The following is a 25,020-nucleotide window of genomic DNA, read 5'->3' as shown; positions in this document are numbered from 1 at the left end:
ACCTTATCAAAGGCATTTGTTTACATCTGGTCTGAATGCGGGTTGTTGGAAATAAACCTAGGCCTAACAATTTAATATGCTGAAGCCTAGCAGTTCACTGTTTGACTAGTTCGTTTACTAGTTCGAGCCAACAAAGTGACGTCACCCATCTTCTGTTGATCGTAATGTCATAGGTAATTTCTCAATCCGGAACATTTTATATATTATGTCACCTGTCTCTATCTTGTATATTCTTTCAGATGCAATCGAGCTTTAAAAAATATATACCACTGCAGCCAGGGCTGAAGCCACATCCACCTTTCTTATACATTAGAAAGGTATTTCTTTGACATTGTGAAGAACAGATTTACATTTGTATCTTTTTTAAAGTTGTCATTTTTCTCTAAAAACAACTAAAAATGAATAGCAAACTCAAAACTCGTCAAGGTCAATATAAATTACGTTATGGGTAGATGCAAAGATGTCAGACTTGTCTTAATTGATTCATCAACTGCATTGGATACCATTATTGACCATGATGTTGTGGAAAAATACTTCAGTACACAGCAAATTACAATAGCATAATACTCGGGTTTGGTGATGAATATTAAAATGGTATCACACATTTTATGCACTGACCATTAATTTATTGGCTCGTAGATCTATGCACTGACAAACATAGGATATACCCGGCCATTAACATGCTGAGATTCTTCCGAGTTTTTGTGCAGATTTCTGTATAAATCTCGGAGGGGACATGATAGGCAACCGAGTTTCAGTACATGCTTACATGGAGTAATACGAGCACCGAAGCCCAGGTACAGATGCTCTCACAATGAAGGTTGACATTGGTGTTGGGCTGAACGACTACGAGCGAACTAGCTAGAAGACAGCGTGAGTGTATTTTATCTCAGCCAACTATAGAAAATATACTTTTCTATAGTGGTCTTAGGTTTTAGCAATTTCAACATCTCTTGGCGTATTCCAATTTCAAAGTACAGTGTATGAAGCTATTGTAACAATCACTGAAGAGGTGTGATCGAGGTCTACGTGGATCTTGATTACTGTAATAGGAATATGGATGTTTTATGAGTTGTCAACTACAAACATGTATTTATTTGTTTACCATCCAACAGGCATTTCCCAACAACAGGAGGTGGGTGCAGTGTTAGTGCAGGAGGAAACTGGAGTATCGGAGGAAAACCTGCGTTATTCGGTAGAGTCAAACTGAACAATATATAGTCTTCTTACTTACACGTTAACAACGTGGTAAATTTAATCAAACCCTGAATGGGTTCGAACCCAGAGTCTGCAGTGGTAAGAGGCAACAGATTTAACCACCTGGCCACCGAGAACCCGCATGTCAGGCAAACCGAACAAACCGTACCGAGTTTTTTTTCCGAACAGAGAACAATAGAGATCAGGAGGCGTACCATTCAGGCTTATTTAGATGATTACAACACTAGTGTTTTATGTTTGGACACACACGACGCGTCCGAAGCGTCAAAATCTTTAGAGTGCACGTTTAGGATATCATAATCGTATAATGAAAATGCATACAATAGTCATGCGATATGTGTTTCATCAGACACAACATTATGTATGGATACTTTATAAAACCGTTTTATTGATGGTGTACAGATATAGAATGCGACCAGATATAAGCATCTAGGAGTAATAGTTCAGGAAAACATTACATTTTAATATGAACTCAAATTAAAATAACAAAACATGCGTGTTGCTTGAAGAAACTGAAGGTCTCTGAATGTTTTAAAAAAGTTTTGCAGACTATCTACCACCGTTTTAAATTATTTAACCAGTCAACAATGTCATTTCTGTATTGGTCTGCCGTTTTAGACCGACCAGAACGTTTAAAGCAATGTTTGAAAGTGTGCATTACATGTAAAGGTTTGGCGGGAACCAAGCCAATGTGGGAGAACTGTCAGGAACAAAAAAGAAGCGTTGGGAACAGTGATTGTCAAAAAAAATACAGTCCCTATTTAGTGTTGCAAAGTTATAGTGATCTCAACAGGAGAATAAACTCCCCTATTATGGCATTTGCTCTGATGGAATTGAAGTTAAAACTTGTTGTGAAATTCGACTTGGTCTTGTTAAATGAATAGAGAAGACATGATAATATACCATACATACATGACGTACACCGAGGATTAAAAATTAAATCCACAAACGGTTTTGAGGCCTTTGGATCTTTGAAAGAGAATGAAATACTACTGACTAAATGTACCAGGTACCCAACTCCGTACTCCAATGAGGGTTGCTTTGGACTAGGTAATAATTAACGCCGGCCACCGTAATAGAACCAGTGACAGGCAAGCCTTTATGAGCGGAGCTTGTTACAAATGAATTGGATTACAGCTAAAATGATGTAGGGTTGGTGTTTCACTCAACATGGGACATTATGTTTTTCACACAGAGATAGACATATTTCAACTCTAGACTAACAATAACAGTGACATACTTAAAGCTGTAAGCAGCGATTGCGGGGCCCAAGCGGTTTGCACAGCAGGCAGGCAATGATGTACTGCATGGAGGTTGGTGTAGTTTTCCTTCTACACGCCAAATTGTAAGGGTACATATACACCGGTTTCAGAGAAGAACACTTTTAAAAAGATTTGGAGGAAAATCCAATATGGCCACCACTGGATTTAAATGAATGATTGCCATGCTGTGAAACTACGCATTGAAATTTAGTCTTGTTTATAAACTTTAAATTAGTCAATGCAAGTCATTCAGTGCATTGCTTTTGCAGAAATTGTCATTTTTAAATTTTCTTAAAATCCAAAATGGCCACCATAGCAGTCAACCGACCACAATGCTTTTCACAATCTTGAAAGACACCACTTAGATGATGCTATGCACAAATGATCACACCAAGTTGACTTCTCATTCTAGAGAAGAAGATTTTTAAGGAAAAATGCCATATTTTTCGAAAATCCAATATGGCGGCCAAGGTCACGTGACCACGGGCGAGTATATTACAATAAAGTAGCCAAGTCGTTGATTCTATTTGCCCAAATGCAAGTCAATCAGTGCAGTGCTTTTGGAGAAGTTGTCATTTTTAAATTTTCGTAAAATTCAATATGGCCGTCATAGCAGTCAACTGATTGCAACGCTTTTCGCAAACTTGAAAGACATCACTTAGCTGATGCTATACACAAAAGATCACACGAAGTGGACAACTCGAAATGGAGAAGAAGATTTTTAAAGGAAAAAATGCCAGTTTTTCGAAAATCCAATATGGCGGCCAAGGCCACGTGACCACACGTGATTTTATTGGCAAAATTGAAAGGGCAGGGGACATGCATACTACGTACCAAATTTCAAGCCAACTGGACCCCCAGATTTAAGATTTCACGAAATCCAAAATGGTGGACAGGTCACGTGACCAGCCCCAAATTCCTGGGACAGGTGCACGATTACCCATGGTCCCTGATAAGCCTACCAAGTTTGAAAGGTTTACGGGCAAATGTTTTCTAGTTCTAGCTCGACAAAACAATGGCAGAAGAAGAAGAAAAAACCCTAACAAAACCAATAAGGTCCACAGTCAGAGGCTTGGGCCCCTACACACCAGGATCCTTTGCCCAATCACAGTGAACACTGACAAACATTGCTATTATTTCACAGTGCAGTAAAACTAGGTTTCTAATGAAAACCTTACCCATGGACTTGATTGATGGCTGCAATTGTTTATTTTCTGATGGATAATCAACATTTCCCCTTGACTACTTCTACATCCCCACTGTGCACGGCTCCTAGGCTATGTAATCATTTCCTTTGCATTAGAAGTTGTGTGAGGGTATGTATTACAGCTAAAATGATGTAGGCTTAGGGTTTCACTAATGTAACATGACGTTTAGTACACACCCTCAGACCACTTCTAATGCAAACCAAACAATTACATAGGTGCCATGAACAGTGGGGATGTAGAAGTAGTAAAGTTGAAATGTTGATTATCAGTTTGGTCAAAGTACTTGTGTGATAGTTTGATATGCAGACTGTACTGATTTCAATTCTACTTGGCAATGCAGTCTTAAATGACCTAATTTCTCTGGATTTTCAAAACAAATATTTCATCGGTTTCGTCGAAGGGCTGCTCTAGTGCACTAGACAAACTGTTCCATAAATGGTGACAATATCTTAATTTCTGAATTTGATTTGGATCAATAAAATATAGTAGTAGTAGTAGTAATAGTAGAGGGTGGTGGTGGCGGCGGCGGTAGTACTTATGCAAAGTAGTGCAAGTGACATGTATAGAAAAAGATTTACTTACGAATTATGGTGAATTCATATTCATATTGTGGCTGGGTTTGTAGGTTGGTATATATGGTGAGATTTCCTGTAGAAAGATGGAGTGCAGATACAAACTATAATACTATTCACTAGTCAAACCGGAGGTGGTTAGACGTTCGAATTCTTTGTCACCAAAAGAAATCAAAAATGAATGCACTGAGTCAGTTGTACGCTTGATTTTAATGCTTTAGTGGTTCACAGCGTGGTAGACGATGGATATTGTGATATTGACAAGTATTGTCTAACTTTGAATTGGTTTAGTAATGTCACAATTGGCGCCAATGAACAGATAAGGGTCATCACATAATAGCCGAAATGTAATATATTCCTCTCATTGAATTGTTGACAAAGATAATCCTTTAAATAAAATGTGTTTCAACCGTCCACAGCATCAGCTTTGGTCAAACAGTTTGCCATCATGGTATTTTCTCCAAGGCAAGGGTGAAAGCCTCTTTGATCGAAGTGTTATCTTTGATCTTTCTGCGATGTGTTGAATATACGATCACAACAAAGAGAATTTATCATACAGTTGCTATCAATGATTCTACTTGCAAGAGGGGAGTAAAGCTCGAATGGTTCATGCCTGGCGATACATGTACCATTGACGACAGGTTTTAAACTCTAAGTGTCATCTCCCATCATACACAATCCCGAAACTAACGAAAATCAGATTTAAAGCTAAATAGGAAAGTGCTTTAGATATATGGAGATGAATTAATGACTTTCTTTCACCAGATAAGAAGACGAACTAATATTTGCAAAGAGCAGGAATATGAAAAAAGGCACTGTTTTATCTGGTTCGGACCTTGCAAATAGTTCAGCAGATCTAGCTTTCCTGGCATTTGAACAACGTTTTTGACAACTAACTTTCACAGGGACTTGAAAAAATCACAGATGTAGAGCTAAATGTCTTGCATAAATCATACAATTGCAAAACTACCCTTACGGAAGGCATTCAGTTTAAATCTGGTATATATTTGGTTCAAGTAGCTGTTACTTGGTTCAATTGTTGAAAACGTCAAGGATTCTACAACAAGGATATCATTGTTAGAAACTTTTACATACTATTGTGACGAAAAGGCTGCCATCACTGAAGGCATACAGTCAACATCTTGACTTTGATGAAACTGTGTTCAAGATTAATCATATATAATGGTTATGACGTGTTGCCATGCAAGCTGCAGATTCTTCATATGCCAGGTTTTTTGTGGTAAAAAATTGATTTTTATTGTTCTTTAATTTTAATTTTAATTTTTTCACTGATCATTATCATCTCTTAAAATTGAGGTGTTGTAAACACACCATTTTAATGACAAAGTAAATTCTGGTTGAAAGCGGATCAAATCAGAATATGTACCAGTATATCGTTTAAATGATATTTTGAAATAACTCACTATTTGCCATATTTCATATGAAAAAAATACACGTTTTAATGACTCATGATATATATTTAAATGAACAGACGTTTTTGAATAAAAATGTAATGTTTCTTGTCATAATAACTTGTCTATTATTTACATTGGTAAACATGCTGAATGCAGTATAATAAGTATACTTATTATGTACATGTACTTCTCAAATAAAGATAAAATTAATATATTCAAGTTATATATTGTATAAATGAAACACTAATGTATCCAAATACAGTATATAAATAAATTGAATTATATTCATATTGAGAAGTACTGTATAATTTAAGTATACTTGAAAGTTGAAAAGTACATTAATAAGTATGTTTATATTGTACTTACTAAAGTATACTTTAAGTACGCTTTAATATTCCAAAATACTATGTACTTAAAGTATATTTTCAACTCTGAGGGAAGTATGTTTTATGTATGCTTTAAGTATACTTTAAGTATACTTTGATTGTATTTATTTATTTTGTTGGTAATAAGTATGCTTACTTCAAGTACTGAACATTTTGGTAAGGGTGTGCCACGTAGCATCATAAAGGCGAGTGACTAACGAATAATGTAAAGTTGTTTTTTTACATCGCTCAACGTAAAGTAATAATAAAGTATGTAGGTAAGTCATGAGAACAGGAAATCACCACAGTTCAGACACGGCCATACTTTTGTAGAAATAAATAATTGTTCTTCCATTGTAATCAAAACACCCTTTCCCCATTCAATGTTTTCAAATTAGGACGACGCCCTACCCCCTACTTCTAATTTAAAAAAAATACAGGGTGACCCGCTACTAATCCACCGACCCTACCCAAGGCCGCAGAAAGTGATCGTCTCTTACTGTCTTCAACTTCCAACATTACACTTATGCCTACACGTACCTATACATATGACCAAATTGTATGATATTAAGACAGCTAAAGCATAACATAGTGTCAAAGGTCAAAGGTTGCACGTCTTGTTTCATGTAAAAAACATAAATCTAAAAAACATAAAACATAAAAACATTTTTCTATCTTATTAAGTAGAGGTCATAGGTGTCACAACAAGTGATAAATTGTGCCTCAAAGGGTTTCAACAGCTGTTTTAAATAAGAATATTCTAGAATGACCATTCAACTGTTTGTTTCTGAATCTAATTGTCTATATTATAATCATTTCTATAAAATAAGGTAAAGAATTGAACGTTTGTTGTGAAGAGTTTATTTGTTAACCATATTTGTATTACGGAATGAACATTAATTTAAATAAAATGTGGATGACGTATGCGATTGGGGCCAGTGGATTTCATCCGCAATATTTTTCAGATTGAAACGGGACCTTGAATAAGACACATTGGTTTGGACATGCTAAAATTTCAAAAGGTAAATCGGGCATGGTCAGTCCACTCGTTCTATTAGACTCATTAAATAGCGCATCGGAAAGTAGATGTTGACCTTACACCTCGAAGACGAATTTCAATAAATGTCTAGTAGATTCGCCCTCGTCCCAACTTAAAGCTTTTACTCATGTATAGTGTATACGAGTCACTGTTAGGAATTGATGTTCAATTGAAAAATGTCACTTTGTAAGCCATTCAAGCCAAACGTATTATTCTTACTCTGGCTGTAGTTTTTGTTGTTGTATTTTCCAGTGTTACAAACTAACTTTAACCATTTATGTGTAGTGTTTGATGGAATCCACGCTTTATTCTGTGTTAACATTATTTAATTCACACAGTTTTCATTTTATTTGAGATTATAGTTGATTTGCAGGATTTATTTTGTCTTATTTTCGTCAACCTAGAAATTCTTGAATTTTTTTTTTTAAGTTTCTCTTTCTTTTTCTTCAAAAATAAGAAAAGACAACGTTTTTGAAGTATTTCATCTCTGATCGCGGATTTTTTTTAGTCTCTTCGGACCACTCGATTTCCATAGCAGGGGTGTGGAGTAACAGACTTCCGGTAGGTCTGACGTGTTGGTTACTGTACTCCGCAACCGCTCGCGTGGTTATTTTGATGTGAAAACATACGGCGAATACATACTGGCAGATGATAGACCTTTTTCTGTACTAAGTGTTCTTCGTCCAACAATTCAACTCCATTCAATGCGATAACGTTCAATCTACTTTTTGTCTTATTCTGCCCCAGTGGTCAACAGAGGGAAAATGGCGGGTTAGTGGCTGGTGAATTTCTCGGGGAGGGGGGGGGGATGGGCAGTGTGTGAAATTAAGGTAAGATGACTATTGGTCATAAGGACCGACAGGTAGCAAAAACTGCTGGTCCTTAAGGAAAACTGCTGGTCCATACTCAATGCAGTTCACGCTCACGACCTGTATCTACATCAACCCCCCTCCCACACTTACAGATCAAATGATTTTGAACTTTAATATTGTGATTTGTTTTTGACGTGGGAGCGTGATGCGTTGACTGTACTGTTCTGTGTCCATCCACTATGAACCAGTGTTTGATATGATGTTGCATTTAGTGTGTAAGTTTATACGTTGATTGCGGCAGGACGTACATTATCATATTCATCAAAATGAAAACAACCAGACTACGCATTGTTTTTTTTTTTTTACTGTTTTTTTCAAAAAAAATTACTATCGTACTGAAGATATTTAACGAAGCTTGCTTGCCTCCTTCATTAGTAAAAACGCCATTTTCAAAGTATTTTATATGCTTTCCATTGTTTTGCTTTGATCATGGCCACACCCGTGGGGAACTCCGGTAAATTGATCGGGTAACGTATTTAAACATCTACCGTTTAAGTCATCTAGACTAAGTGAATAAAGGAGTTCGGCCAATTCGCTGAACTCACGACACTGCACTCAAAATTGAGACCTGCTTAGGCGAGTTGCCTTCATTTTGGTGTCACTATTACACACAATTGCGGGGTAATATCGAATTTACAAGTTACATGTTACTTGAAAATATCTCAAACCTGTGTGGAATTAATAATTGGGTGTGAATGGTGATTTAGTAGTTGAGCAAGTTGTGAGAAGCTCGCCTGTTGCCTTGCCACATCACTTGTCAAACGAGGTCATCTTCGACTTGGGTCAAATCAGCCGCTTTCTACCGAAAATCTTGAACGGACCTTGTCTTTTTCTTACTATAGCCATTTAAAGTACACACGAATCCATCTATTTTGTGAAATTAGTACTAGTCTATAAAAGCGAAAATCTCGACTGATATTTCTCCCTCTGTACTACAAGTACAAGAATCAAGTTTGGAATTATTGATAGGAATACTGATTTTTCGGTGACTTCGTGAAGCATATACTTGACCCTGACGTCGTAAATTTCGGCCCGGTTTTTCGCCCATTTGTTTTTACGGCCAAACTTTTAAAGTGATGAATTCTTGTGAAGGTGACATCGAGTTGAAAATACCCCAAAATACGGCTGTTGGGCACTGAGCAGCCACCACTGTAAACGGTACCACACCATCGAAGCGTACAGAATGGAGGGTCACAGCGTAATGGGCTATCACAGTTGTCGGTGGACTTTTCCAACGGGTTAGCAAAAAGACTGTGAACTTGGGCTAGCAAAACGTGAACCCTGAACGTGCTCAAAATATAGTGGCAAGGATCATCTCTCGTACCAAGAAGTTTGAACACATTTCTCCAGTTCTCATCAGCCTGCATTGTGTTACCAATTCGTTTTAGGATTGATTACACAATTTTATTGTTGACATAGATAGCTCTCCATGTCAACTCCTGAGTACATTTGTGATCTTCTCCAGCCATACACACCGAGTCGAACTGTACCTGCTACATGCTACAAACAAGAATATGCTTGCAACAACAAACTACAGACAAGTCACCTATGGAGGTCTTTCATTCTCGTATGTCGCCCCCAAACTATGGAACTCTTTGCCAATTGACATTTGCCAAGCCTCTCAAAACAAATCTGAAGACTTATTTGTTCACCAAAGCCCATGCTGTGCTTTAGCCATTCAGCGCTACTGATGAACAGAACGTTGAACTGGAAATCGGCGCTATATAAATTTGCTTGCTTGCTTGATTGATTTATTGATCGATTGAGCAGAACTTCTGAGAACGAGACGACGACAATGGCTTCTCGTCTGCCTCTCATTTGCGTTATCATTTTCAACCGATGTTTTCGGCAAATTTAGTGTGGACTCAATTTTCTATCCACCCGGCCGGAGATACTGGCCACGCCCTAAATACAACGGCTTTCCTTGTGTGTAGTCATGGTCTGTTGAATGGTAAAATAAGACAAATAATAGATTGAAACATTTATCGCAATGAGTTGAACGGTTGGACCTCTGGGTTGGATGAAGACTGAGCACTTAGCAAACAGAAAGGGATATCATCTGCAGTATGTGCGCCATTTTATATATTCGTATGTCATCAAATAAAATGTGCACGTGACTGCGGAGTACAGGACGTGTCAGGTCTACCGGAAGTCGGTCATTTGAGTTATTCCATACCCCTGCTATGGAAATCTAGTGGTCCGAAGACACTCAACAAAAAAGGGGGGAAAAGATAAAGACAAATATTTGTTGAATTTAAAAAGTTCTGGTAACACCGAATAATTCAAACAACTACAGCAACAGAAAGAATAATACTTTTGACTTGAACGGTTTGCCATACCATTTCTGTTTTGAATGCTGGCGTATCAATATCCCGTATAGACAGCTTTTAGTTTCTTCGTAAGCAGTCACCATGGGACCACATTGCTTTGATCTACAATCTGAACTTGAAAATTACACTCTTCCCCACAAGGCGTGATGTCTGACCTCTACAAAGACAACACCATGAACACTAAGAAGAATTTACACTTGCAATTGCGGTTTACATACTTTTATATACGTTTCCTGCAGACCTGAGTACGAGTGCGCCCTCAACACATTCATGAGGCACAAGGTCCAAAAGAGGTATGCTATGCTTTGACCTTATAGATCTGTGGTCATAACATATCTATCAAAGACCATATGTGTACAGAATGCCTTTCTTAGGGATTGTTGATTCTATATGTCCTTATTATCAACAGTTGACACTTCCTTGTCTGTGTCAACATATTCCAAATTATATGAAATTTAAAGCATGCATTGTTAAGGTATAGGACACGTTCATTCTGTCATTGAGATTCATTGAAGTATGGATAAAAATATTGATTTATTATCTAAAATCACGCACTAAAATCATAGACTACGTCATCAAGACGTCATATCGGTCATATGTGATTTGTTATCACCCAGTGCATGTACAAGATTATATGAGATTTGAGTCTTGTATTCATGCATAATTATCAAAAATCATCAGTTAAAGGATCCGGACTCATTCAATTTCAAACCAGATGTAAACTGGAGGACGTCCGTATGGATTGCTATTGCTATCCTTTGTTCTCATCAACATATATGAAGCATGCGCATTGTTAAGATATAATTTGCCATGTGTGGTGTCTCATTGTCAGTTACCAAGAATAATCAGTTATGCAAATGAAGCATTGAAATTAAAAAACTTCATCATTGTACAAGGCAATAGCAGACATAGGCGTTTTTTCTTCTCATCAATGAATGTAATATATTTCTAGTAAGTCATTTGCATAATTGATAGTTCTTGGTAATTAGGCAATATCTTAAAATGCAAGCTTCAAATTTTATATAATTTATACGTACATTGACGACAACAAGGTGCACGTGTCCGATTTCGAGTACTTTAAAAAAGAATTTGCATTATTGTTGATTTTTAGTTCTTACGTAATTTTTTAAGAATTCACGCTTTTTTGTGTGAACATGACCAATATATTCACTAGATGATACATTTTAAAAATGTAATTGAATAATTTTCATATTTTCGTTATGCAATATCATAAGAATACAAGCTTTAAATTTCATACCATTATTATATTTATCGATGATAATATCCGGTATCGCTAATGAATGTTAATTTCATTTTACCATTGCATAATTAATTATTCTTTGTAACTATGGAATATCTTAATACATGCTTCAATTTACATTTGACTTGGTGCATACATTGACAATAACAAAATACATGTCCTATATTTTATTTATACATGTTTCAAATTTCATAAAATTCGGAGTATGTATTGATGATATAACAAGCGATGTTGAATCAACAGTCCCTAAGGAAGGCATTCAATTCACATTCGGGCCTTGCTACTTTTTTGGGGACAAAGTGACTCTTGAATGTGTTGAGGGCGCTCGTACTCATGAATTCCGTCCAACTGCAAGAAGCGTGCAACAGAAACCCCCAAAATGCGAGTATAATTTCTTCGGAGTGTTTTTCTCTGAAGAGTTCAGACATCAAGCCTTGTTGAGGACTTTCGTACTCAGGAATTCTGTCCCATTGCAAGAAGCAAGCTTGCTACAGCAGGAAGCGTGTGGTGTTCAAATTCAGATTGGAAATTAAAGCAACGTCATCATGTTTGATAGTGTGATAAGTAGAAGATTTTTCGGCACCGACAAAGCTAGTTTTTATTGTCTGCTACTGATTAAACAATCAGCAGCATTTCTAGAGAACTATTGCAATGGTTGCAATCATGTATACCGGGCGTCAGCCTAATTTGAAAGTATTGCGGGGAACGGTCCTTTTGATTGTAATGGAAGAACAATTTATCTACAAGCTTTATTACTTTACCTTGAGTGATGTAGTTACACTACATAACATACTTCAACTATAGCTGTACGAAGCTATGATATCAAACCTAGATGGCTATGGATCGCCTAAAAAATCTGAGGCTTGGACGTAAGAGTCTGATAAAATCTGATTAAGGAACGGAGAATACAGATAATTCTGTATTTACTTTATCGTGTATTCACATCTGTACTCTGTGTCCTTTTCTGTTCTCTTTTGCAGATACAATGGGTAATTGCCTTCCTCTGTGGGCGTGAAACAGAGCAAATATTGGTGCCTTCACCTTGAACAGATTTTAATCAGATTGAGGTCCTAGGTCGGACCAGGAGATCGGGGGGGGGGGGGGCACTTTGTCGACAACCCATCAGATGCACTGACCTTTTACTGTTCATCCATCCATCCATCCATCCATCCATCCATCTTCCAGTCATCCACCCAACTACCGCTAGACACACACATATATGTACGCACACCCATACATATATAATACATACATACATACATACATACATACATACATACATTTCGCAACCATAAAGTATACAGTAAACGAAAAACAACAGATACATCTGGTTAACATTTTATTATTCATTTCAAATCATCTCCACTTACATCGTATAAATCTCTACAGAAAATTCCTCACTTAGTCGAGAAGAAAACAACTACAAAGTTCACTTTTTTCTCTTTCAGTGGTATTAATTCTTAGGATGAATAACGATTCATTGGAAACAGTTTTGGGTGCTAAAAGGCACACACTGGACAAAACTTGCCCACTAACATAGTGTAGTTGTTTTGCATGTACACTGAGTGACTGGGACAATTTGCTTACAGTTAAATTTCTGATGCCAAATTGTTTTTCTTGCTGGTAAACAACTGCCAACAATTCGTGAGCTTTTATTCACATAGTTATTGTTACGTTAGAGGTATACATTATAGCAGAAATTCAGTGTACGATCACATTGTCAATAAATCTGACCTATGACACGACAGTAAACCATCACGTGTCAAAACGCCCCTATTTGTTTAGCATATTTTAACCACAAACTGCCTCCCTTCATTTGTCATGAATGCTCTGTGGATCTTACGTCTGCCAAAGTTGGAAATATCATCTGAGTGATAGATAAATGCTTCAAATGGAAGGATTTTGAGAGGTGATCCATGGAATTTTGTTCTGTAAATAATAGGATAGTTTTCTAAATCTGGTGTTGTTGGAATTTAACAGAAGATTGGTTTTCTAACCAGTGTTTATCTCAGGTGGATTCAATCAGCATTCCAGACACTCGATACTTTGTAGTAACAAGTTACTGGTATGCCATCATCCGGGTACCCTCATAGATTAACACCAGTTGCCATGGTTTCATGTCATAGATGTGGATATTGACAATGCGAATTTGCTGAAATTACACACAAATCAAAATTACGAATATTCAGTGCTAAATTACAAAGGAAGTATTGTATAGATTTATACTAATGTCTTAAGAACTTGTACCGGGATGGTGTAAAAATAATAAGAAGGAAAATGTCACACAAGGGAAAGGAAAGACGGGGAGAAGGTAAAAGTAAAACGTAATCTGAAAATATGGTCTGGGTGAAAATTGAGAGGAAATATGCATTGGCGGTAGATCAAACCCTAAATATGTTAGCGTGCTGCCAAGTACCATCGTTGGTATTAGGCTACAGATGATATGAAACATGAAGAACAAAATACAGAGAAAATTGAGAAGATCAGATACAACCACCTTCTTACTAAATTATGAGAAAATAGTTTAATTTTCTCGAGTGGAATGAAGCACGGAGCGAGTCGGTATAAAGGCAATATTAACATAACAAATCGTGATAAACTGACTAAAACATTAAAGATGAACACAATTTGGAGAGGCTAAAATGGTTCGGAGTTCTTTTAGTTGAAACACTATAAGATTGCCTGGTGTAGAGTGTATGAAGTGATACCAGTCCCAGTGTTAGATTCTGGAAAGAAAGAGAAAATATGTTAGGATAAGTTTAGTATAAATTATTATCTTGTTTGGATAAGTATACTATGAATTAATTAACACAATAGATGAAAATGCATGGAACTCAATAAAACAAGGTACATATGGGAGTGTCAAATATAGCTCTGTAATAAAACATGTACATTAATTTCGTAAACGATCAATTGTTACTTGTATTGGTATATAATGGAATACTAAATGTGACTACATACCTTGATTTAAATCATCCTGAAGAAAAACGCAACCAGAACCATTGTCAGCCCTAAGAACATATTCAGGTTTGGAATTGCAGCTGCGTCTTCTAAACAGAAAAAGTAATATACATGAAATTAATATATAAATATAAAGAGATCAGTGGAAAAGGCTGGAAGCTAATCAATCGAAAAGTATAAGAATCAATCAATCGATTAACATAAAATTTACAGTACATTATTAGAATAAACAAATCAGTACAGTTGCCATGTTGGGTGTATTCATTTAAATTGAATCCATAAAACATTCAATCTCTGTCTGTCTGTCTGTCTGTCTGTCTGTCTGTCTGTCTGTCTGTCTGTCTGTCTGTCTGTCTGTCTGCTCGTTCCCCTTTTCTCTCCCTGTCAGATTTATACATTATACTTCGGTATTATTTACCTTCAGCCGAGTCTGTAGTCGAATCACCATCACCATCATCACCGCCACTAGTAGTATCTTATGAAAAGAATATAAACAATATTACGTCATACATGTGCCTATATTCAAATTAGAATTAACTGACTATGTCACTCTGTCCATCGGTCCGTCTGTCTATCTGTTGTCTGTCTGTCTGTCTGTCTGTCTGTCTGTCTGTCTGTCTGTCTGTCTGTCTCTGTTTGTTTGTTTGTTTGTTTGTTTGTGTGTGTGTGTGTTTGTTTGTTTGTTTGTTTGTCTGTCTCTCTCTCTCTCACACACACGCACGCACACACACATACACACACACATACACTGGGATAATACTATGGAATTTACCTTCATTCTGGCCAGCAGTTGTCGTATCTTATGAAAAGAATATATAAAAAAAAACTATGTTATGCATATACTTGGATTTAGCCGACTATGTCATAGGCTGTATTACAATTCGAACATAGCAAAGTGTTAACTTTAAAAAAGATATTACTTAACGATCATACTAAGAATAACAACATTATTGCACGTCAATCAATATAGACGAAAAAGACATACAGATTGCGAATATCAAATTCACGGGTTTTGTTATTGTATTTTGATTACTTCTTCGTAATATGTTTGATTAATGTTTTATTCACACAGTTTATTCGAACAGAAAACAGAAACACATAAACCATTTTTGAATGCTTTCCAAAAAGTAAAATAATCAGACATGGCTATAACAAATTAAGCAAAAAGTTGAACATTTGGTTACAGAATGCCTTCAAAGGAAATATAGAGCACACATAAAAGACGATGATTACACAATTATTCATTGAATATTTTCGAGGAATCCCCTTCAGTGTCGATTAATATCGCTTTATGCCAATCATCACTTACCCTGTACGCATGTAGGTGCAGTGGTAATATCCCAGGTGTTGGCCGTACTTGTATCACATGTAAAGGTAGCACTGGTAGATGGAGTCAATGTATATCCATCGTTGCATGCAATTGTTATTGTGGCTCCTGCGGCAGTAGGCGTACCGTCCATTGGTGCAGTCCCCGTATAAGCGCCATTGTCTGGCGGCATTCCCGATGGAATACTAGCAAATGTGCATTGGCCTACAAATAAGTCAGGTGATAAATAGTAAATATTCAAAAAGTGTATCTTTGTCAAAATCTCGACAGTGACGTAAAGTTAAGAGATTCGTTAACTATGGTTCCAAATCACGGACCCTGGGCTTGTATTCGATTCATTCAGGAATAGTAGAATATTTGTAAATGTAGACTACGTCATTGTAGATCAGAAAACAAATATTCGCCTTTGAAAGTGTCGCCGGTATACACTTAGAATTCAGTGACGTCACGAGACAATTTTCACTATCCTTTCAAGCTGACTCATTAAATAAACGCCAGTCAAATAGTACTCTTGAATACCAGGAGGTTAATTCAACCGGTAACATAACACAAAACTTAAAAATGTTAATTAGTCACTGAGAATCACTTTCTTATTACAATTTAACAGGTAATAACTGATAAGCCACCTTGATTCAGTCATTTTAACGAGAATATCAGTGTCGAAAGTTAAGACTGCATTACCTCTGACTTCAGATGCAGCAAATAAGAACAAAATTAGACCTCCGAAAGTGGCTCCGAATCTGTGAAAGGAAAATAATTCTCTTTAATAACATTCATTCCGGAATTTAAAGGATGCAAATTGTAACTGGACAATGTTTAGTTTATTTTTATTTCGAAATTCGAAGTTAACTATTTCATTCCAATTACTTATAGAAGTTTACTAATATCTAACAATATATCGACATTTAGACATAATAAAAACAATCGACAACATACTGTAATATTTTACATCTGCTTTTACACCTAATTATAATATACTATGATATGCACGATTTGACTGGTTAACAAGCTCTCATACATATTTGTCACATCCCCAAACATAGTCACTGTACTGTGGCCAGATTCTACACATTTTTATCGTGATTTAATCTTTAAAGAGAGCTGCCTCAACATTTTCATGTTTTTTTAAGTTTAAATAAGGGCTGTATACCCCATTATGTAAGACCTTGGTCTAATCACTTCATATTTGTAGGACCCATGTGCCATTATCCAATTATTTGTAATACAATCGTCCAGTATGGACGACCCTGAACGGGAATTTACCGTATACAGGAAAGGAACGTAGTACTAAGAAGGCGGGATATATAAATAGCTAAATATCATTTCATGTTAGAATCGAACCCAATAAACGACATTTGGTACAACAAACATGTTTAGTCAAAATCTCGTTTCAATATGAATTTACCCTGCATAGTGTAATGGAATTGACCGAACGACGCAATGCTGACATTACAAGCTTACTAGACTGTGTGAATTTACATGTTCTCTCCCTTATTAAAATATTTAGCATGTTATAAATGGGTTTGATAAGACCGACTCGTTGACCTGGGGGTTCGATTTAAATGCAATAGTAATTTGGCTCGAAACAGTTGTCGAGTTATTTTGTTTTTCAGAATTTACTACTTTGGCTGTTATAGAGTAAATAATATGGCAAATATCAACTGAAGTCAAAAATAAGCAAACTTCTAGCTGACTAAATAGATTGAAATGCTCGTTTTTATGTACTCGGTGTCGTTTCCAGTAGTATTGAAATATCATTGTTTGATTCAAAAAAGTTGAGAAAAAGAAACACAAAAATATAAATTTGTAATTGCTCTATTTCAATTAGTTACAAAAACATGACATGTAATGCCAACATGGAAATAAATTTCAATGAATGATTTACGAAAGCATAAACCTCTAGGCAGTCAGGCAGCATGTAATCAATCACCCCTGCATTACTAACACTGTTTACGCAGTCAAAGGAAAACGCCTTGTTACAAAAATGTGATAATTCTCCATTCAATCCTAGTTTTTAAATCTGTTTATGAAACTAAGGTATCAGAGACGTTGTCAATGTCTTCCACTTCAATTTACTAAAGTCAATACGTATATGAGTAAACCGTATGTAAAAAGCATTGAATAAGTAAAATGTGGTGAAGAGAATCCATCCAAAATGCAATAGTAAGCAGACAAATGACAAAAAACGAAATTGATAAAAACAATATGAGACATGATGCAACCAAGGAATTCTGATCCAGGACATCGATACTGGTGTTGAGAAAGTGTAAATCGGTTTATGTTTAGAGTGCTAAACTTCCTTATGTAGTTATCTTATCAATGATTTTACCATAATGAACTTGCAAAATTGGACAACGTTTATTGATAACAAAAATATGTATAAAAATGCACAAAAAGAAGGATATGAACTCTGAAACACTAAATAGTGTACATAAGGCCATGTATAGTATAACGAAAATAGTAATTTTATGTCGTAATTCAATATTTCGATACCATGAGCAGCGAAAATCTATGATATACAGAAAAGTCATATTAGCCAGCAACAACGGTAATCGTTAGTAATTCACCAAATTACAAACACGTTCATTTATATTAAATGCTATTTAAAATTTCAAAAGATTAATTGTATTTTTTCACTATAAACTAGTATTAGGAACAGATGTATTGTATAATTTTGAAGAACTTCATTTTTTTTGCCCGTAAGTTAGAAAATAGTAAAGGCTGCTAAAAATACTTGTTCATATTAGTATTCAATGAGTGACTTTTTTTCATATTGAATATTGTGTGATTGGTTACAAACATAACATAAGTTTCATTTTTATAATGTATGTTTACCGTACGTCTTTTTATATATGCAATACAAATGTGAAAAATAGCGATGCCAGGCAGACTAACAAGAAAGCCCGACTGGCTAATCAAGTACTTCACTGCAGCTCAGCAGAGTAAGTAAAAGCAGAATGCAGTTTTAAAGTGCAAGTTAAAAGCGTGGTAACCAATGCCTTTCAGCTAAATTGTACCAAGAGCTATTTGGATATATCGTTCAAGTACACCTTGGGCTTCCATGCCCATCAGGTACATGTACATGAGTTCCCAGACACCACGTCCAAGTCAAGTAAATCCTCCTCTCCCCAAGCAGGACCGAAGTCAAGAAAACAATTCTATGCGTGTACATACGGTGACAATGTACACGAGACTTAAAACTCTGACACCAGCATGAAATATTTCCCCAACAACACTATTAAGAAGGTTTTTTACGACCTTAATAGCAGTATGGATAAAACGTCTGCTTGCTTCATTCTGGCGTAAGATGTGTCAGAATATGAGAAGGCATAGGCACTATTGTGGACACATAGTTAGAAGGTGTCTTGGACTGAGAGTTGCGTGCATTTTACAGAGACCTGTGAGAGAGAGAGTGAGAGAGAGAGAGAGAGGGAGAGAGGGAAGGAGGGAGAGAGGGAGGGAGGGAGGGAGGGAGGGAGAGAGAGAGAAAGAGAGAGAGAGAGAGAGAGAGAGAGAGAGAGAGAGAGAGAGAGAGAGAGACATTACGAAACTAAACTAAAATATGTGGAGAAAGAGTTAGAGCACACTTGTAACGTAGAACGCCTACCTCATCGTGAACTACGTTTGCTTACATTGTCGTCAAGGTATGTTCGGGTGGAGAATGAAATCTGCGCTAAATTTCTCGCAAGTAAAGTATGTGTGGAGGGAGAGTTAGGGCAAACTATTAATGCAGTACGCTTACCTCATCTTGAAATACTTCTTCCTTTCACTGGCGTCAACAAATGCTCGGATGCAGAATGAAAACTACACTAACATTCTCATAGTTTTAAATCATCTATTGCGCAAGTCACATTGGTGAAGTTTGTACGATTGGTTAAATATTTCAAAGGGGCGATTCCATTTGAAACAGGAAAGCTATTCTATTGGATACACAGTTGTAACGCCTTGGATACGCAAGGTCGTTAACGTTAGTCGCACATCTTGTCGTAAACAACTGTGTTATGTAAAGACATGTTTTACTCAAACAAAGCAAACAGTTTACATGATGTGTTCACGTGATGAATGTCAAAAGTTTTTATTATAAAATCGAATATGCCATAATTTAAAAAATACTCGTATATTCCTTTAATTCTGCTTGAGTCATTCCGATGTATTTATATAATAGCTTTTAACCGTTACACATATACATAATGCACATTTGGGAATACGTAATATAAATAGTGTGTATTCCGTGGGAACAATGTCACTAAATGTCAAGAAGGGCGTGGAACGAACAACAAGTGTTTGTCATAGACCCCAAAACACAAAATGCTTTCAATCTGCATTAATCAAGTTTGATAAATAGTATTAATAAGAATGGATGTTGTTAGCAGCCGATTCTGCCTGGAGACGTTAAATGTACTGAATGCTATTTCTCTCTTAATATCCACGGCTGACTGATTCTACACACCCCTTTGCAACAACCGTGTTGAGAAAGATAAATGTATAAAACTATTTGCAATTAAAGCGAGGGATGTATGAACAAAGGAAAATGTCGAATGTGATATAGATCTATCATTCTGTTATTTCGTGCTTACCAACACAATTTGAAATTTTTTTATACTTATGAAGGATAACTTGTCATCAAGCTATTATACCTGATAATTACCAACTGTCCAAACAAAGTTTCGTACACATGTAGTGTAATTTGGTTAAAAATTTCACCAAATTATCTCCGTGTAAATTGCCTGATTTTGTAATACTTTGGACGGAATACAAGTTTTGAGATATCAATCTATGCATGTAGGAGAAATCTGATTCTTAAGCATGAATAATATATGCGTCTACAAATAAGACATTCACAGCGATATGAAATTAAAAGCTAGCAGGTACATGTACATGGCATCGATTAATACAATATATTAATTTCGTGTTTTTTTTTTTGTTTTTTTTTTTTGGGGGGGGGGGTTATCATTAGGCATAATCATAGAGAAAATTATAAATTGGTAATCTCTTATTGCTATTACATTTAAGGTCATTCCTTGATATATAAACCTTGTTCATCGTGTTATGTGCCTATTAGTAACCAACAAATCAGCACACTTGTTTTGTGTTTGGTGTTGTCCGGAGGACTAAATTACGACATCACTGATAAGAGCCTAATTTTGAAGAGAAAAAAAAGTGTTTTTGACAGTGACAACCCGGGAACATACTAACGGAGTATATGCCATGAACACACATGCCATACACAATAGATTTAAATTTGAACGCAAACTGACATGATATGATCACTATAATCCTAGGCCATTGAACTTCGTTCTGTTGGTCAAATCGTTCATTCAAGGAAGCCTGGATTACGCGTTATTCGATTCTACACGATATTGGGTACCTTTTTTGAATAAAAACAACAGTTCTAGTTCTATTTGATAACACTCACTTTCGCTCATTACTGATTCCCATGATTGTGTTCTAACATGACACTTATAGCTGCTCGATCAGCGTCACTGTATAGTACCAGTAATGTGACTAATGCCGGCGATGAACACTTGCATATACGTATACATAGGGCACACTCCGTCATGTCGATTTCCAAAAGCCAACCAGCTATAGTCAGTTCGACCCCTATTAGACACCTTTGATGCAAGTTCTTCTGCCATGTACATTTTTAATCCACTTTTTATAATGGAATTAATAATTTTCGATAACTTTTCCAGATTCACTCTTTCAGAATCTAAGACGGATCTTGGGGCGGAAGTTGATTACATTTTGACATTTTAAGTTTTCGGACCACACTGTACTGTAATTTAACAAATCGTAAATTCCCAGTGACTAGAGGACTGTCGACGGAGCAACAACGCCATATCTAATAGTTATTCCATAGATTATGTTGTACGAGTGTTCGTTGACGGTTCACACACACCCACCCCCACACAGTATAAATATAACAGTGTTTGTAGAATGAAATATTATGGTATATGGATATTAATATTAGTCGGAGCTTCGTCCCATCATTGATATCGTTCTATTTCTTTATCTTTCTTCGGACTATTTTGTCATCCAATTCTTAAGGACCCTAACCTCGCATAGGAAATTCTGAAAATTCACAAGGCGATCAAGAAAGGGGTGATCCGGGTGCGTGACTAACGACGTCCAAGTGAAATCTTAATCCGTCCAGAGATGATGTGATTCGTTTTTTGACGTAATTTCAAACCATGAATACGTGTTTAAGAAATCAACATTTAGAATTACATGTGACATTGGAAGTTAGTATTTAGGGTGCTGATATCGAAATTCGAACATTCGTTTTTTGAAATGCAAATAAAATCAAACCACAAATTAAACAACGTTTCACGTTTCAATATTTTACTGGACAGTTAGGGGGCACCTTTACTCGTACTATCTAAAGTTTCTTTGAAGTTTGCAGTTATCGCCGTGTTTACTTAAAATTATATCAAAGCGAAGATCGAAGGAAAGCGAAAACAACAAGCAACATATACCGTCGAAATATGAACATAACATAACATAACATAACATGGTGGACGTCCTAAATGTACAAATAAATTGTTAATTTGTAATACACGTCTAGAGCGGGACCTCGTTTCAGGCGCTTATTGACTAACTAACACCAGCCATCCAGCCATCTAGCCGTACAGTGATGGTTGTGTTTTGTACATAGACAAGAATTTTTTTTAGGCAGTGAGTTATCGTCTGCGTTTTTTCGCAATCAGATGTATTTAATGTGCTGTCATTCCATGTTATTCTTTTAAATATGTTTGTGTTGTGACCTATACGGGGGTGGGAGGGGCTTGCTGCGCAACTCCGTGTAAAATGAAATTAGGTTATTCTGCTTGGACTTCCAAATCCACACCTAAACTCTTTTTGTACATTCCACACACCCAAACATTTAATTAGCTCGAGACCCTTGATCTATGCAATGATTGAGAAGGCAGTTGAAATAGCTATGACCTGATCAAAACAATTCATTATTTTAGAAATAATAAAAATTGTAATCATAATTTTGAGAATGCAACGGTACTGATATGGCGGCAGGACATGATATTATATGATTGGCAGTCCGAGCATCTTGTGATTGGACTTCGTAAGTTATAAGAGGAAAACTAAACCAATAAAGCGACAATAAAATGTATACTTTCAGTATCCTGCTATGCTCAGTAAGTTACGTGTGCTGACTGTTGGCACTATTCTCGCAACACAAAGCACATATTTCTGCTGTAGCGGCCGCGGGTACGTTCTGGACGGTGCCACACATATAAAGAGCCCTGTGGTTTATACGACGTTGGTTGGCAAAGCATGTACGAAAGCAGTTGGGGTAAACGTTTTTCTAGTAAACAAAAACCAAGAAAAAAAAACTAAACACGATGAGCAAATGAAAAGTGTAATCTCATGGTTCTGCAATTTTTTTGTTGGTGAGACAAATTTCAATTATCTGAAGGCTTATTCTGTAATCTAGGTTCTAAAAAGGCGCGGTCACTCCTCTGCATCGACAGTAATTCAAACGATGAGGGTGGAAGTGTAACAATTAAAAGTGATCTCTCTCTCTCTCTCTCTCTCTCTCTCTCTCTCTCTCTCTCTCTCTCTCTCTCTCTCTCTCTCTCTCTCTCTCTCTCTCTCTCTCTCTCTCTCTCTCTCTCTCTCCGTACACGGGATCGACTTGGACTTGAAAGGGAATCAGCTCAGACTAAATGTTCATGTTTAAACTAGGGTCCTATTAGAAGAAGCCAGCCAGGGAGCATATAAAAGCTACTCGTCTCGGCCTAGCGGTTGCCTTCAGCTCGCTGCCTTTTAAAGTGAATCAATTCATCTTTATTGAATTTCAACATTAAATTCTTATACAAATAAAATATACAATACTAAAATGATTAGGTGATAAAATAATCAGCACCATAAATGAATAAACGGAAGTGTTGATGCCTTAATTCAATGAAAATAATATTGACAAATATGCAAGATAGCCAACTAATGTGATCACATTGTTCTTCCAACTGTCTGTAATTAATCGTTATTTGACATCGACGATCTTTTAATAACTTTTATAGTTGTCAACTTAGAAGAATGCTATTCCCAAAATGCAAACATTTATCCTAAGTATTAATTCATGAGAGCTGAGAGTTCACGGTGACCTAGCAAAACATCAAAACTTCGCAAATCTCTAACACGATCTTTTGGTTTGGATTTCGGAAGTCGACGTCCTTGACGACTACGTGTGATGATACTTGCAGAATTGGACCTTGATACCTTTTAGATTTGTAGGCTGTTTGATATTTTAGGAAGCCTGTATATAATATCGACATAGCTTGGCGTAGGCAATGTAAAATTGTGTTTCTGATAACCCGACCGATCCTAGTGTAAGCCACCGACCTCAAACATTAATATCAGAATAACAGAAAGTTGTACTTATCATCGGTAACTAAAGTGCTGTGACCGGATTATTATTGTTTTGGAGACCGCTAATATATTCGAGGTGCAGTTGAACGGTTTGGGACGGGACGGGAAAATATCCATAGGTCGATGGATACCAGAAATTGCACTGGTTGATGGATAATTGAAACTGACAGGTAGTAGAGGTTTGTGTAATGTGGAAAGAAGTATGACGTAGCAACGTTGATGTTCACGACCGGTGTTCACGGTACTGGAAATGTCAGTAGGGTGCTGGTGACAAACTCTGTCACAGTCATTTCGTAGGTACTTGAATTCATGTGCATTGAGTCGAAATGCAGTCGCTGCATTACATACATACAGATTTCTAGGGTTGGCACTGGACATTCCTCTGACGTCTATACGGTAGGGAAATTTTGAACTGTTGTATTGAACGGAAACTCCACCCGGTAGGATGTTACTAGTGTAACAAATAGAAGGGGACCTCTAATGTTAACGCATCCCTCCGCAAATGTTACTCTCTCTCTCTCTCTCTCTCTCTCTCTCTCTCTCTCTCTCTCTCTCTCTCTCTCTCTCTCTCTCTCTCTCTCTCTCTCTCTCTCTCTCTCTCTCTCTCGCTCCACTCTGTACACGGGATCGACTTAAAAGGGAATTAGCTCAAACTACACACAATGAATCATTTACAAGTAGCCACGTAGCAGATGGAAACTTCTTGTCTAGGCCTAGCTGTTGCCTTTAGCTCTTTCACTTCCAAAGAATGGATCCATAATTTATTTCAATATTAAATTCATATAAACACAAAATATATAATACT

General features: G+C 36.6%; 1 protein-coding gene and 1 long non-coding RNA gene across 2 annotated transcripts in view; both read right to left on the bottom strand.

Moving 5' to 3' along the window:
* Positions 1-25,020, bottom strand: part of LOC144438338 (uncharacterized) — a 302,136-nt gene that overhangs the window by 264,261 nt on the left and 12,855 nt on the right. The gene's annotated exons all lie outside the window — the stretch shown is intronic.
* Positions 12,874-19,666, bottom strand: LOC144437275 (uncharacterized). The gene is made up of 7 exons (XM_078126194.1): positions 19,573-19,666; positions 16,512-16,570; positions 15,813-16,034; positions 15,276-15,302; positions 14,922-14,978; positions 14,504-14,592; positions 12,874-14,268 (listed from the first exon to the last, which is right to left on the bottom strand). The coding sequence occupies exons 1-6, from the start codon at positions 19,575-19,577 to the stop codon at positions 14,510-14,512; spliced, it is 453 nt and encodes a 150-aa protein (XP_077982320.1). The 5' UTR covers positions 19,578-19,666; the 3' UTR covers positions 12,874-14,268; positions 14,504-14,509.

Source organism: Glandiceps talaboti, chromosome 7 (assembly GCF_964340395.1).
Source record: "Glandiceps talaboti chromosome 7, keGlaTala1.1, whole genome shotgun sequence".
NCBI lineage: Eukaryota > Metazoa > Hemichordata > Enteropneusta > Spengelidae > Glandiceps > Glandiceps talaboti.
This window is presented reverse-complemented; position numbering and strand designations above follow the sequence as displayed.